This window comes from Carassius gibelio, chromosome B9 (assembly GCF_023724105.1).
Source record: "Carassius gibelio isolate Cgi1373 ecotype wild population from Czech Republic chromosome B9, carGib1.2-hapl.c, whole genome shotgun sequence".
NCBI lineage: Eukaryota > Metazoa > Chordata > Actinopteri > Cypriniformes > Cyprinidae > Carassius > Carassius gibelio.
This window is the reverse complement of record NC_068404.1, coordinates 6,126,989-6,140,350: the sequence shown is the minus strand read 5'-3', so window position 1 is coordinate 6,140,350 and position 13,362 is coordinate 6,126,989. Positions and strand designations below refer to the sequence as shown.

The 13,362-nt window shown below is 39.7% G+C and overlaps 1 protein-coding gene across 6 annotated transcripts in view; it reads left to right on the top strand.

The window, feature by feature from the left end:
• Positions 1 to 12,288, top strand: part of myo1b (myosin IB) — a 70,028-nt gene extending 57,740 nt beyond the window's left edge. The window contains exons 20-32 of one of the 6 annotated variants that reach the window (XM_052565086.1): positions 1,360 to 1,509; positions 1,612 to 1,680; positions 1,759 to 1,845; positions 2,079 to 2,165; positions 3,127 to 3,213; positions 7,101 to 7,187; positions 8,254 to 8,328; positions 8,807 to 8,941; positions 9,057 to 9,163; positions 9,257 to 9,389; positions 9,809 to 9,961; positions 10,038 to 10,168; positions 10,239 to 12,288. In XM_052565086.1, the coding sequence (XP_052421046.1) occupies positions 1,360 to 1,509; positions 1,612 to 1,680; positions 1,759 to 1,845; positions 2,079 to 2,165; positions 3,127 to 3,213; positions 7,101 to 7,187; positions 8,254 to 8,328; positions 8,807 to 8,941; positions 9,057 to 9,163; positions 9,257 to 9,389; positions 9,809 to 9,961; positions 10,038 to 10,168; positions 10,239 to 10,368 (1,431 nt within the window). In that variant the 3' untranslated portion in view covers positions 10,369 to 12,288. The remainder of the gene's footprint in view (positions 1 to 1,359; positions 1,510 to 1,611; positions 1,681 to 1,758; positions 1,846 to 2,078; positions 2,166 to 3,126; positions 3,214 to 7,100; positions 7,188 to 8,253; positions 8,329 to 8,806; positions 8,942 to 9,056; positions 9,164 to 9,256; positions 9,390 to 9,808; positions 9,962 to 10,037; positions 10,169 to 10,238) is intronic. The other 5 variants (XM_052565088.1, XM_052565087.1, XM_052565090.1 and 2 more) reach the window with 5 other exon arrangements.
• The last annotated feature ends 1,074 nt before the right edge of the window (positions 12,289 to 13,362 follow it).

The window sequence follows — 13,362 nt, the reverse complement described above, 5'->3', positions numbered from 1 at the left end:
ATGGGAAACGAGACTCCAGCTGAGAAATTCCAGAGGAGCCCATGAAACCCCTGTATTGAAGCCTGGGCGTCAGTCACCAATCCAGCACTTTGGAGCATTTATCTCATCCTTGTCCATTCTTCCTGGATAATCTACCATCTCCAGATGTTTGTTCAAAGCCAGTGGACGACTTCTGCCCAGCATTAATGTAGTCTTAGTCATTTCACCTCTTTTCCACCAAAAATGTTGTTGGTGCGAGAGCCCGTGCTTGGACAAGGGATCTACAAACTCAATCATGGCCACAGACAAACAGCGCATCTCAATCTTTGGATACGAGTCTAAAGGTCCGGTCAAATTTATCGTTGCTCAGGGAAATTCTGCAGGCATAATCCAGTTCATTTCAACAGTAATCTGTACAATCCTGACAATGAAAAGCTCCTCACACAGATTTTTCTTGGGTTCAAGCTGTTCACACACATTCACCATGTTGACCAATAAAAAGCTGCTTGATTTGAAAGTGGCTTTTGTGTCAGTTGTGCTTCATACGTCACTACACTATTGCCAATGGACCTTTTTTGCCACAAAATTTGGCAATTTACAATATGACCACACCTTTTACTGCAGCATTTAACTTATTTTGCTGTTAGCCTCTGACATTAGCAATTCCTGGTTCAAGAAACCCAGCTGCTTTAAAAGGTTAAGAGCCAAGCACCTTTCTGTGCTGAAAACTCCAGATAAGGGTTATGTGTGGAAGGTGTGAAGGGAGTAAACTATAGCTCTATAACTATATAAATTTGGTTCAGACCAATTTGGCAGACACTGTCAACAGCTACTTAATACCAGAGGATGCTGGTCCCACTATGTCTGGAATTTATTTTGCTGATCTTGGAGATCATCAGAATCCTGTGGCATATAAAAAGGACATCGTGTGGTCTCACAAAAGATCTCTATATCAAATGTGTGGCTCTCACGGTCTTATCCTTGGGAATTTGGTCATGTATCTTGCTTGCTCACACTGCACACACATCTGATTTGTTTTTCAAATCGGATCTTGTTCAAATCTGCGACTGACTGTCTGCACTATCATTTTGCAAGTGATGAAATCTGATCCGTCCATTCATACAGTGTTTATCTACATCAGTTGCTAAAGTAATGACGTAGCCATCCGCACAATGCCAACAGCTGAAAGTATGGAAAGAGAAGACTTTTTTTAATGTCTTGGCTCTTTTTCATCAGTGTGGTGCTGAGCTGCATCAGCAATAAAGGAAGGTTTATACATTAATGCATAAGTTGTGTTTGTATATATGGGTGTGGTTTATATCAGGTATGTAAAAGGCTGATTTACAGTTTTATACTGATTTTATTTATTTTTTTCTTCAGCTCTTTTTCTTGGAAGAGAAGAGGAGGCAGTGTCTAGAGGATCTGGCAACACTGATCCAGAAGATCTACCGTGGCTGGAAGAGCCGCACTCACTTTCTCCTGTTGAAGAAGAGCCAGGTGGTGGTGGCCGCCTGGTACCGAAGATTTGCGGTGAGCACCATTCACTACGCCTGCCACAGAAAACGTACTGTTTCTGGGATCAGGGGCGGAACTTGTTTAAAACTCAAAATTGCTGGTTGTTTTTGACTGTAGCAACAAAAGAAGTACCAGAACATCAGGTCCTCTGCCTTAGTGGTTCAGTCATTCATCCGAGGATGGAAGGTAGGGTTCAGGTGCACTGCATGTCATTTCCTTCAGCAAACAAAGGGCTCTCCTCACTGTGTAACCCCCTTTTCACAGGCCCGGAAGCTTCTGCGTGAGCTGAAACACAAGAAGAGATGCGAAGAGGCCGTCACAACTATTTCTGCCTACTGGCATGGAACTCAGGTACTGGACACGGCTTCTTCTTGAAAAAGGAAATGGTGAATTATGTGGTTAGATTTTCAATGCTGGAGCTTCTCCACTGCTTTTGCTTTGTTTTTCTCCTTAAATCCTAATTTCACTTCTGCTTTTGATTTGACTTACTCTTGTCAATCACTCTCTTCTTGTCATATTTCTGACTTTAACCTTTGCCATCCTGTCTCTGCTTCCACGTGGCCTTCCTCGGCTAACATCCGCAGGCGCGCTGGGAACTGCGGCGTCTTAAGGAGGAGGCACGGAATAAACACGCCGTGTCTGTCATTTGGGCAGCTTGGCTTGGAACTAAGGTATTTAACGAGTCTGCCAAACCTAGTCATCTCCATCCCGCCTCACCCAAGCTTTGGATGTCATCCCTTTTGTTTGCTTTTGACTAACAGTTTTATCATCTTGTAGGTAGCATCTTATGAGAAATAATCGGGAAATACTAACGTATTGTTCGTTTGCTGACATGGTGGTGGCAGATGTATACCCAAATAACAAAAAGTGTATGAATTTGAGTGCATGTGTGATTCATATGTCCTTAAAACTAACCCATTTCGATTTCTACTTCATAACCCTTAACAACTTTTTTGTGTGCATTTTAGATCTGTGATATGTTTCTGCTTTCATGTTTTAAAGTTTCAAAGACTATATTAACTTTTTACAACCCCAGGTTCAGACAGAGCTGATTAGTTTTGAATTTGAATGGTATTGGCCACACACTAATTGTGATTTATAACAAAAAAAAAATTGGAATTTGAGGAAGGAGTCACTTAACAGAAATGTAATAAGTCCAATAAAATGACACAAGTGCTGAAACAAAACATGGAAAATTGTCATTGCTTTGGGCTAATTCTTTTTTTTTTTTTTTTACATAACAATTATTGGACATATTTCTAAAACAGTAGGAGAATAAACAGCCATAACAACAGATTTACATTATGAGAGAGAGTACCACAAATTGTCCACCTGTTACAGCATAATAAAAATCTAATTTGAAATTAAAATGGTAATAGATGTAATATTTTGAGCTGTTTTCTAACAAAAAACATAAATCCGACCCCCCCCCCCCCCCCCCCACCATTAATTGAACTGCATTCTCAGCTGATGACAAGTTCTTTTATGAAAAAATAGTACTTTTACCAAATTATTGTCTCTCTGAAAATGTCCTGATTTACAACACTCTTGTCTTTAACACATGTTCTTAATACCTTTCCACCATCCTCTTCTTCATCTTCTTAAAAAAAAAAAAAATGCCACACTGAACAGGCTCGGAGGGAGCTGCGGCGCTTAAAGCATGAGGCTCGCAGTAAACAGGCCGTGTCTGTCATTTGGGCCTGCTGGCAAGGAACCAAGGTATTCCCCACTACGTCTGTGTGGCATCCCATCCTCCATTTAACCCATCTCACGCCTCCATATGTACCTGAGGGGGATCATGACCCATGTTCCTTAAGCTCATCCCATCCGCTGTTCATGTTGAAACATTCTGGATACCACAGCATGAATCATACTTGCATTGTAGGCGATTGTAAAAATAAGATGAATGGTATGTCAGAGGATGTGAACCGGGAGAGCAGGGTTAGCATGTGTTGCTTTGGGGGCAGAACTGAATGTGATCTTTTAAGCCTCTTCCTCTGATTGCCAATGGATTAAAGCTCATCCAGACGGGCACCCTGCTGGCCGATTCCCACACAGCAGGCTGGCATCACAGCCGGCATGATCTCTGTCCATACAGAGTGCCCCATTTTATTAAACACTTTCTAGGAGTCTGGACCCCATATGTTTGGTCATCTTACAATATTCAGTAATGGCATAAATCAGGGATATGCACATTTTTGTAGCAAGGTTTTTTGTAAGTTTTACACAAAACTGTAAGATTTGGCTATAAAGTTATTGTGTGTGTTTTTTTTTATACTTTTAATACTTTAGGCTGTCAAAGTTACTCTGTAAAAAATATATTTAACGTTTTTTTAAAAACTAGTTTTACATTTATTTTGGTTTTAATTGTCTTTTTTTGGGTGGGGGGTGGCTTTTTTTGTAGAAAAGCAAGATAATTAAGAATCAGTAAATAATAAATAAAAGTCTGATTAAATTTGAATTTGGTTTTAAAATGTGTAACCATAAACCACAGATAAGTCTTTGACAAACTTTGCCAGTTAGTGATGTAAATTATCCTGATTCGTAAATAAGGATATATGGTTTGATGAATTGCAAAACCTGAATTGATCTGATTATTAATCAGATATACAGCTGCATTTCAATAAATTAGAATGTTGTGGAAAAGTTCATTTCAGTAATTCAACTCAAATTGTGAAACTTGTGTATTAAACCAATGCAAACAGACTGAAGTAGTTGACGTCTTTGGTTCTTTTAATTGTGATTATTTTACATTTAGCAAAAACCCACCAATTCACTATCTCAACAAATTAGAACATGGTGACATGCCAATCAGCTAATCAATTCAAAACACCTACAAATGTTACCTGAGCCTTCAAAATGGTCTCTCAGTTTGGTTCACTAGGCTACACAATCATGGGGAAGACTGCTGATCTGACAGTTGTCCAGAAGACAATCAATGACACTCTTCACAAGGAGCCACAAACATTCATTGCCAGAGAAGCTGGCAGTTCACAGAGTGCTGTATCCAAGCATGTTAACAGAAAGTTCAGTGGAAGGAAAAAGTGTGGAAGAAAAAAAAAAGATGCACAACCAACTGAGAGAACCGCAGCCTTATGAAGATTGTCAAGCGAAATCAATTCAAGAATTTGAGTGAACTTCATAAGGAATGGACTGAAGGTTTGGTCAAGGCATAAAGAGCCACCACACACAGACGTGTCAAGGAATTTGCTGAACCACAGACAATGCCAGAGATGTCTTACCTGGGCTAAGGAGAAGAAGAACTGGACTGTTGTCCAGTGGTCCAAATTCGTCTTTTCAGATGATAGCAAGTTTTGTATTTAATTTGGAAACAAAGGTCCTAGAGTCTGGAGGAAGGGTGGAGAAGCTCATAGCCCAAGTTGCTTGAAGTCCAGTGTTAAGTTTGCACAGTCTGTGATGATTTGGCATGCAAAGTCCTCATCCTCATCCTTTCTAATCACCCTATTACTTGCCCGCTTGATCCTATTCCATCTCATCTCCGTCAAGCCATTTCTCTTGCAGTTGTACCTGCACTCACTCACATTATCAGCACATCCCTCTACATTGGTGTTTTTTCCTCATCATTTAGACAGGCTCGTGTAACTCCACTACTTAAAAAACCCACCCTCAATCCATCTCTTTTAGAGAACCACAGACCAGTTTCCCTTCTTCCATTGCAAAAACACTTGAACGAGCTGTGTTCAACCAAGTCTCTACATTTCTCACACACAACAATCTCCTTGAAAGCAACAAATCTGGCTTCAGAAGTGGACATTCAGAATCCAATCTTCAGTAATTATGTTGCTTGATCGGTCTTCTGCTTTTGACATGGTTAACCACCAGATCCTCCTATCAACCCTACTGGCAAAAGGCATCTTAGGAACCACACTTCAATGGTTTGAGTCTTACCTATCAGATAGGTCCTTCAAAGTATCTTGAAGAGGTTAAGTGTCCAAGTCACAACATCTAACTACCGGGGTGCCTCAGGGCTCAGTTATTGGACCACTTCTCTTCTCTGTCTACATGACATCATTAGGTTCTGTCATTCAGAAACATGGCTTTTCATACCACTGCTATGCTGATGACACTCAACTCTACCTCTCATTCTATCCTGATGATCTGACGGTAGCTATTCGCATCTCAGCTTGTCTAACAGACATTTCTTCCTGGATGATGGACCATCACCTTCAACTCAACCTTGCCAAGACAGAACTGCTTGTGATTCCAGCAAACCCATCCTTTCATCACAATTTCACCATCAAGTTAGGCACATCAACCATAACTCCAGAACTTCCTTTTTTGAAAACCAAAGTCACTGCACCCGTTTACCAATAAATTTTGGAGCACTTCATTCTACCTTCTGCTGACCAGCTTTGTAAAAATGCTGATTTCATTTTACAGCAGGATTTGGCACCTGCCCACACTGTCAAAAGCACCAAAGGTTGGTTAAATGACCATGGTGTTGGTGTGCTTGACTGGCCAGCAAACTCACCAGACCTGAACCCCGTAGAGAATCTATGAGATATTGTCAAGAAGATGATGAGAAACAATGCTGATGAGCTGAAGGACACTGTCAAATAAACCTGGGCTTCCATACCACTTCAGCAGAGCCACGAACTGATCTCATCCATGCCATGCCGAATTGAGGCAGGAATTAAAGCAAAAAGAGCCCCTACCAAGTATTGAGTACAAGTACAGTAAATGAACATACTTTCCAGAAGGCCAACAATTCACAAAAAAACTTTTTTATTGGTCTTATGAAGTATTCTAAATTGTTGAGATAGTGAATTGGTGGGTTTTTTAATTTGTGAGCCAAAAACAACACAATTAAAAGAACCAAAAACTTAAAATACTTTAGTCTGTGTGCACTGAATTGATTTAATACACTAGTTTCACAATTTGAGTTGAATTATTGAAATCAACGTTTACATGACATTCTAATTTGAGATGCACCCGTAAATATATTACGTACGTTTTAGACTCTGTCTGAAACAAATGCTGTGACATTAAAACACTACAGTGCTTTATAATCAATGCACTTGCCTGTTGCCATCTTGTTTTATTATAACGTGACCGTTTTGATTGCCTGAGTAACCTCGTGGCTGGCTGGTTTTGGTCTATGGGCTGGACATTGAGTATCCCTGGTGTAGATTTTATCCTTTAGATGAGAAAGTCATCTCGTTCCATCCACAAGCCCATGTGAACTTCTCTTTGCATGTTGGGATTGCACTGCACTGCTGTTTTCTCCCACCCCATCTGAGTGGCCTTTGCCTTGTTGAGGTTGATGTGGCTTATTTTATTGTGTGTTTGTGTGGTGTGCACATTTAAGAGAGCAGTTGTACTCTTACTTTCTTTTTATTGCTCATTTTCCCTTCATCTCGCTCATGTTTTGTTAACCCCATGAAAAGAAATGTGCTCTCCACAGGAAAACCTCAACAATGTCCATCTGTCTTAACCAACAGCAAACAAAGTTTCTTTACCACGGAAATGGTGTGTGATGTGTGCCTATCTGTGGCTCTGGAGTTATGCTGCTCCTTCTCGCTCTGCTTTTTACAAATATTTATCATCTTTTTGCATTTATCCCCTTCTTCCTCCCTTTTTCACAGGCACGTAGAGAGCTGAAACGCTTGAAGGAGGAAGCCAGGCGTAAGCACGCTGTTGCTGTAATTTGGGCCTACTGGTTGGGACTAAAGGTATCTTCCAACCATTTTCCAGGCATCTGAGTCTTTTGGAAGCATCCATATAACCAGTCTGTCACACAACTAGCTTCTCTGTTATGAACTAACAATATAATCTTACCCTAGAGTTCAGTTCCACAGGTCCATTAGTATCCAAGGCAGTGATGCATATAAGCATTGTCTTAGCATTGTCATAAGCAAGGGCAAAATAAGGCTTTAGATTATAGATGTGTCTCTATAATGCACAATTAAATCTGTTCTCATAATCCAGGGCTTTAGAAAAGCTTCCTCTGGAGAGATTGGATGCAGATGCTTTTTCTTCTGTATTCCTGAAAACTGGCACTGTGCAAAATAGCTGTTAGCATGACACTGTGCAGCCTGCCTGATGAAACGTCTGTGTTTGTCAGGGGTTGATAAGGGTGTTTTGCACACATGTATGGGGCCATTCTTTAAATTTATGAAACTGATTGATCATTGATGCCGATTGGTCAATGCAATTACACTGTGTATATATAGACCATTATGATGTGAATTAAGTGAACTGGAACTTGCAAAATGAGCTACAGGATAAGCCAGGCTTTATGAAAAAAGTATGCCTTGAGGACATCTGAATTGCAGAGAAGAATTGCATGAATTATTAATGATTTGAATGACTTTGCCCTAGTAGCCCCTCCCTAGTACAGCCATGTTTTCTGTCTGTTTCTGTGCCTGTCCTGTCTGCATGCTGCTCCTAACATTCTGTTGGCTTTCACAGACATTATAGGTCTTTGGTGCGTTGTCCCCACTATTGTTTTTGTTGTTGTTATTGTTTTATAAGTGTTTTTTCCTATCATTTGCTGTCATTACTTTTTTTCATGTTGGGGTGACTTTTGTCTTTACAGGTTCTGTAAAGATAACGGTGTACTGTATGACTGTGGACCTCTCATTGTTTTGATCACAGCATCAGTTCTCTTTTGTCTTTGCTTTCAGTGCACTGCTCTTGTGTTAAGACCCTCACTTATCTGTCCTGACAGTGTCCTGTCCCATTCCTGCTGTCATCACAAAACTTTCAATACAAAAAGTGACAAACCTACTTTTTCAGGTCCGTCGGGATTATAGGAAGTTCTTCAGAGCTAATGCTGGCAAGAAGATCTATGACTTCACCATTCAGAGAATTGTAAGTCACTTAAGTAGCTGAATTGTCTACTAATTTTTACTAGTCACCTAGTAATCCAAAAAGCAGTCTTACTTGTTGGTTGGACACTGTTTACCATGTAAATCACCACAAGCTGTGCAGCATCTGGTCTTTGCAGTTTCTGGCGAGTCCATTTGATGAAGAGCATGGCTTGTTTATTATATACATTGTAAAGCCAACAATCCTGCTTCAATTTTTCACTTAAATTTCAAATATGCTTGGCCACAACCAATTATGCCAAGTTAGCAACACACTGCTAAGTCAGTGTATACAAATGCAAATTAAAGTCATGTCTTTTACATCTAGCTCACTTCATGTATCCCAATACACTGGAATAAGAAACCAAGCAGTTGGTGCTACCACTAGGACTTGATTTCTGACATGTTCTCTGCCTTTCATAATTCTCCAGAGAAGAAAGAAAATACTCCCATGAGGGACTAATGTGAGTTTTTGTGTACAGATGCAGAAGTATTTCATCGGCTTGAAGAAGACGATGCCTTCCATGTCACCAGTTGACAAGAGCTGGCCAGCTCGCCCCTACGGTTTCCTGGATGGGACGCATCAAGAGCTCAGGAGGGTTTTCCATCTGTGGAGGGTTTGTGTCTTTAGACACATCTGTATATTAAAATATATATCTCTAAAATTAACTATTAAGACTTTTAATCTGGCTGGTTTTAAATGAATGTACTCTTATGGAATCCTTCAATTAGTGCAAGAAATACCGCGGCCAGTTCACAGAAGAGAAGAAGGCCACCTACGAGGAGAAGCTTGCGGCTAGTGAACTCTTCAAAGATAAGAAGGCCTTGTATCCTAGCAGGTAAGGAATAAAAAGTCAAGTCAAGTTCCTTTTTGTACGTGGACTTATATAATTTTTTTTTTATTGCCATAACACACATCCTCTGCTTTACAGTGTGGGGCAGCCATTCAAAGGAGACTATGTGGAGATAACCAAAAACCCAAAGTACCAGAAGCTCAACAGCTTGGTAGAGGATAAAGTTCTGCTTGCAGATGTGGTCAGTAAAATCAACCGTGCCAATGGCAAGGTGAGGACAATTAGCTGTGTTCCTGTAGAATTTACCGTATGAGCGATTGATGATGGACATTCAGTCATTTTGACCATCAGTCATACTGAACTCTCTGTAACATACAAACCCCTTTAATCCAAAATTACTTACAAATGAGGACAATAGAAGCAATCAAAACCAACAAAAGAGCAAAAAAATACAAGTGCTATAACAAGTTAACTCGACGCCGTACATGTAGCAAGTTTTTTTTTAATGGTACATGCGATTTGGATCGGAGTAACCATGACAAATACAACTGCTGGATCAGATTCTGCAGTAGATGGCATGAACTTGAAAATTTTGAATGTTTTTTTTTTTCAAAGCAATCTATTTGTATTGTAAGGTCAATCCTTTCATCCTAAAGTGTTGGCCTTTAAAGACGACAACTTAATTTTTAGGGAGCTCCAAGAATTTTCCTCCTGACCAAGAAGAGCTTGGTTCTGGCTGATCAGAAGACGGGCCAGGTGAAGGCCAGCGTTCCCCTGTTGGACCTCAGCAGTGTTTCTGTGAGCACACAGAGCGATGGCTTTTTCGCCCTCAAGCTCAAAGAGGTATGACATTCAGTAACTCATCTCAAGTAGGACTCCATGTGAGTCAGGCCCACTACTGACCGTGTTCTCTCTTTAGGGTTCTACATCTGCAGCCAAAGGCGACTTCCTGCTGAGCAGTGATCGACTGATTGAGATCATCACCAAACTTCATCGCATTGGTGCTACTTCAGCTGACAGAAACCAGATCAATATCGATATTTCAGATGAGTAAGTGTCTAACATTTATCTTGTTTCCTCAGTGTCACTCTTGTGGCTTAACTTGCTCTCTCCTTTTCAGGTTCTTAGTGCAGTTCAAGCAGGACAAAGTGTGTGTGAAATTCATCCAGGGTACACCAAAGAACGGCAACGGTGTCGCCTGCAAACGTAAAAACAACCGTCTTCTGGAAGTGTCTGTTCCATCACCATAAGGAGCGATCAGCTCGGCCCACTGAGGGGTGTCATCTCTGAGATTCTTCACTCTCCCCCAATCCCGTGACGATCATGCAATTATGTTGATCCTGTCATTTCTGATTCTAAATAGTCAGTTTTTTGGCTCCTATAGATTTTACTGCTTCCCTGCTTTTAACAGTAGGGTGGAAGTCCATCATTCTCTCACTTCCCAATATGTGGGGCTGATCAGAGCTGGTCTTTAATTGAAATAATATTAACCGTTATGATTACAGTGAAATGCTTTGAGACTGGCATTGGCTGAAGATTCACTTGGTGACTCTCTCCTCACGCTCTGCTAAGATATAGCCATGTCTCTGAACCAGTGTTTGCTTGCTGGGAGAAACTTTGTAAATAGAGATGCTGAAGGGTGTTGAAGGGCTCCTAGAAGGATGCTGAAAAGCTACAAAATGTAAGATTGCACTTTTTCACTAGGGGTGATGGTCAGGAAAGACCGGTTGGCTGGTTTGTGTTTATTTTTCTGTTCTATTGTCATCTTGTGTTTCTAGTGCAGAACAGTCATTTATTTACGGAAAAAAAAAAAAAAATACTAATCTGACTTTTGCCAAATTATAAAGCATTTTGCAATCCAAAACCTTGTGCCATTTAGCCGTTCCTCTCCGGGAGAAAGACATTATCTTGTATACGTTATAGTGCAGACACTTTCTTATTTATAAGCCAAATAATTATGATTCTTTTCAGTTTCATGATAAATGCCAAACGATAACATTTACAATCCTGCTTTTTCACATGTATTATGTTTATAAATGCTTGCTTTATTCAGTACATACATTAAATCAGGGTATTATCGTTTAAAACCACTTCCCCAGTTTTAGCATGTCACTGAAATTCGATTTACTATACCTGCATCATTCATATATATATATATATATATATATATATATATATATATATATTCATGCAGGGCATCGTTTGAACTCATGGGGCCCAAATACCAATCATGTCCCTGCATTTATGATAATATAAAGATCTTCTCACATCCGGATTGAGACTAGTAGTCAAGACACCTGTTGAGCACTTGTTTCAGAAGGCCTCACAGAAGAAAAACTGACGCTAACAACCTGAACGCTGGTACGATGTTTGCCAATCCGCTTCAGTCAGTCCTTTTACTTAAAGCTGCATGTATATGAGCTGTAGAATTTGTGTGGACCTTGTATGGAAGGAGGCTAATAATCGTAGCTTTGATATTTGTTGTCCTTTAGCTGTATCTTGGCAAAATGTATATGCCTCTTTGCCACTGGAATGTGGGCTGCATTTATTTTTGGCTCGCTCACATCTGCTAATAATAAATGTAGTGTTTTTCTTAAGGTCTTTTTTTTTTTATTTTTATAAAAGTTCAAACAGCCATGCATTCATTGGATGCAAGGCAAACAATACACAACGCTTAAGTATATGTTGTTTACCAAGATCGTGGATGATACTTTTTTCAGTCATATTTAATGTGCTATTTTCTCACGTTGTTTAAGTGGACATGAACTTCTGAAGACAAGGCCCGCCGAAATAACTTATCTGCTTCAGTTCCATGATGCTTTTTGATGTGATTTTGTAATTTTACAGTGAAAGCATAACTCAAGTTTAGGGGAGTGGATTATCATCATCTTCAGTACCAGACATTTGTGGAAGCTGAATTACTTTCTTATCTAGAATACTGCATAGTGTCCGTCTTTCATGCTTTGAGCTCTTGGTTCTTTTCCTCTTCCATGTCAGGAGTTTGCATTGAAAGAGAGGTAAATAATTGTATGCATTGTTTTGTGCCTAAGTGTAACCTGTTTTGAAAGACATGAAAACATGGAAATGTTTCATCAAGTACTAAGTGTAATAAATGACAAGTAATCATTTTTATTAAATTAAAGCAATAAATAAATGACTTTGGATAATCAGTGTGGTTTGTTGATTTGGTTGTTTCTCTCATCTTCACCAGAACACTATGTAGAATGTTTAAATTGTCTTGATTGTAAATAAGTATTAAACATTTCACATTTCTCTGTGTGAACAGCTTTTTATAAAATTATGTATTGTATAAATTATAAATGGTTGATTGTAAATTCCTAATATATAATCTGTATTCGTCAGTAAATAAGACACATGAATGCACCGGAGTAGTCATGCGGTATGCCTGGATTGGGCAAAGCTTATGTTTTTCTTTCTCTCTCTTTTCCTTTTAATTAAGTTTCAATTTAAATGGAAAGTTAATTAGTTTAGTTCAGTTTAATCTACTGTATATATTCAGTGGGTACATGACCCTGTTGAACTCACATATTTGCCAAATGTACTGGTTTACTGGATCCTTTCTATCTGGGACTGAACTTTAAACTTGAGTGAAGAACAGTTAAAATTTTCAACCATTTAATCAGTTCACAACCTCGTTACACCAATATAATATGGAAATGTAGTTTCTGTATAAAAGTTATAGCATAAAAGTACAAATGACTGCAAAAGAGAGAGATCCCCCTTGCCTCTGTGCAGCTCAGACCAGATGTTTTCCATCACATCTGGAGAGATGTCCCGGGTTGAATTCTGTGGTTTGAGGAGACTGCTGGTGGCAGGTCTCTGTGGAGTAGGCCTTGACAGATTGTGGATGTAGTGTTTAAAAATAGCACCCAACTGCAGAGCTGCCCTCCCAAAGTTCCCACCATTGTGCAGTCTGGGAACACAGTGGAGGACAAACCCCCTGCAACAGGCCGTCCCATAGACACACCCAGAAGAGCTCGTCATCTCGGCCCCTAAAAATCCTGTTTTAGAGTTGTGCTCTCCACAATTGCAATATGCAATAAACCTTCAGTAGTAATTTTTCATTTTAGTATTCACCGAATGTTTTTTTTTTTTTTGGCCCTCTTCATTACCGACTCCCAAAGTCCACCCATAGTAGCTTATTTTTCACAGTCTCTGTTAATTTTGTTGATGGCTTGTTGTGACTGCACCTAAAATAACTGGTGATATAAAGTCATTGCAAT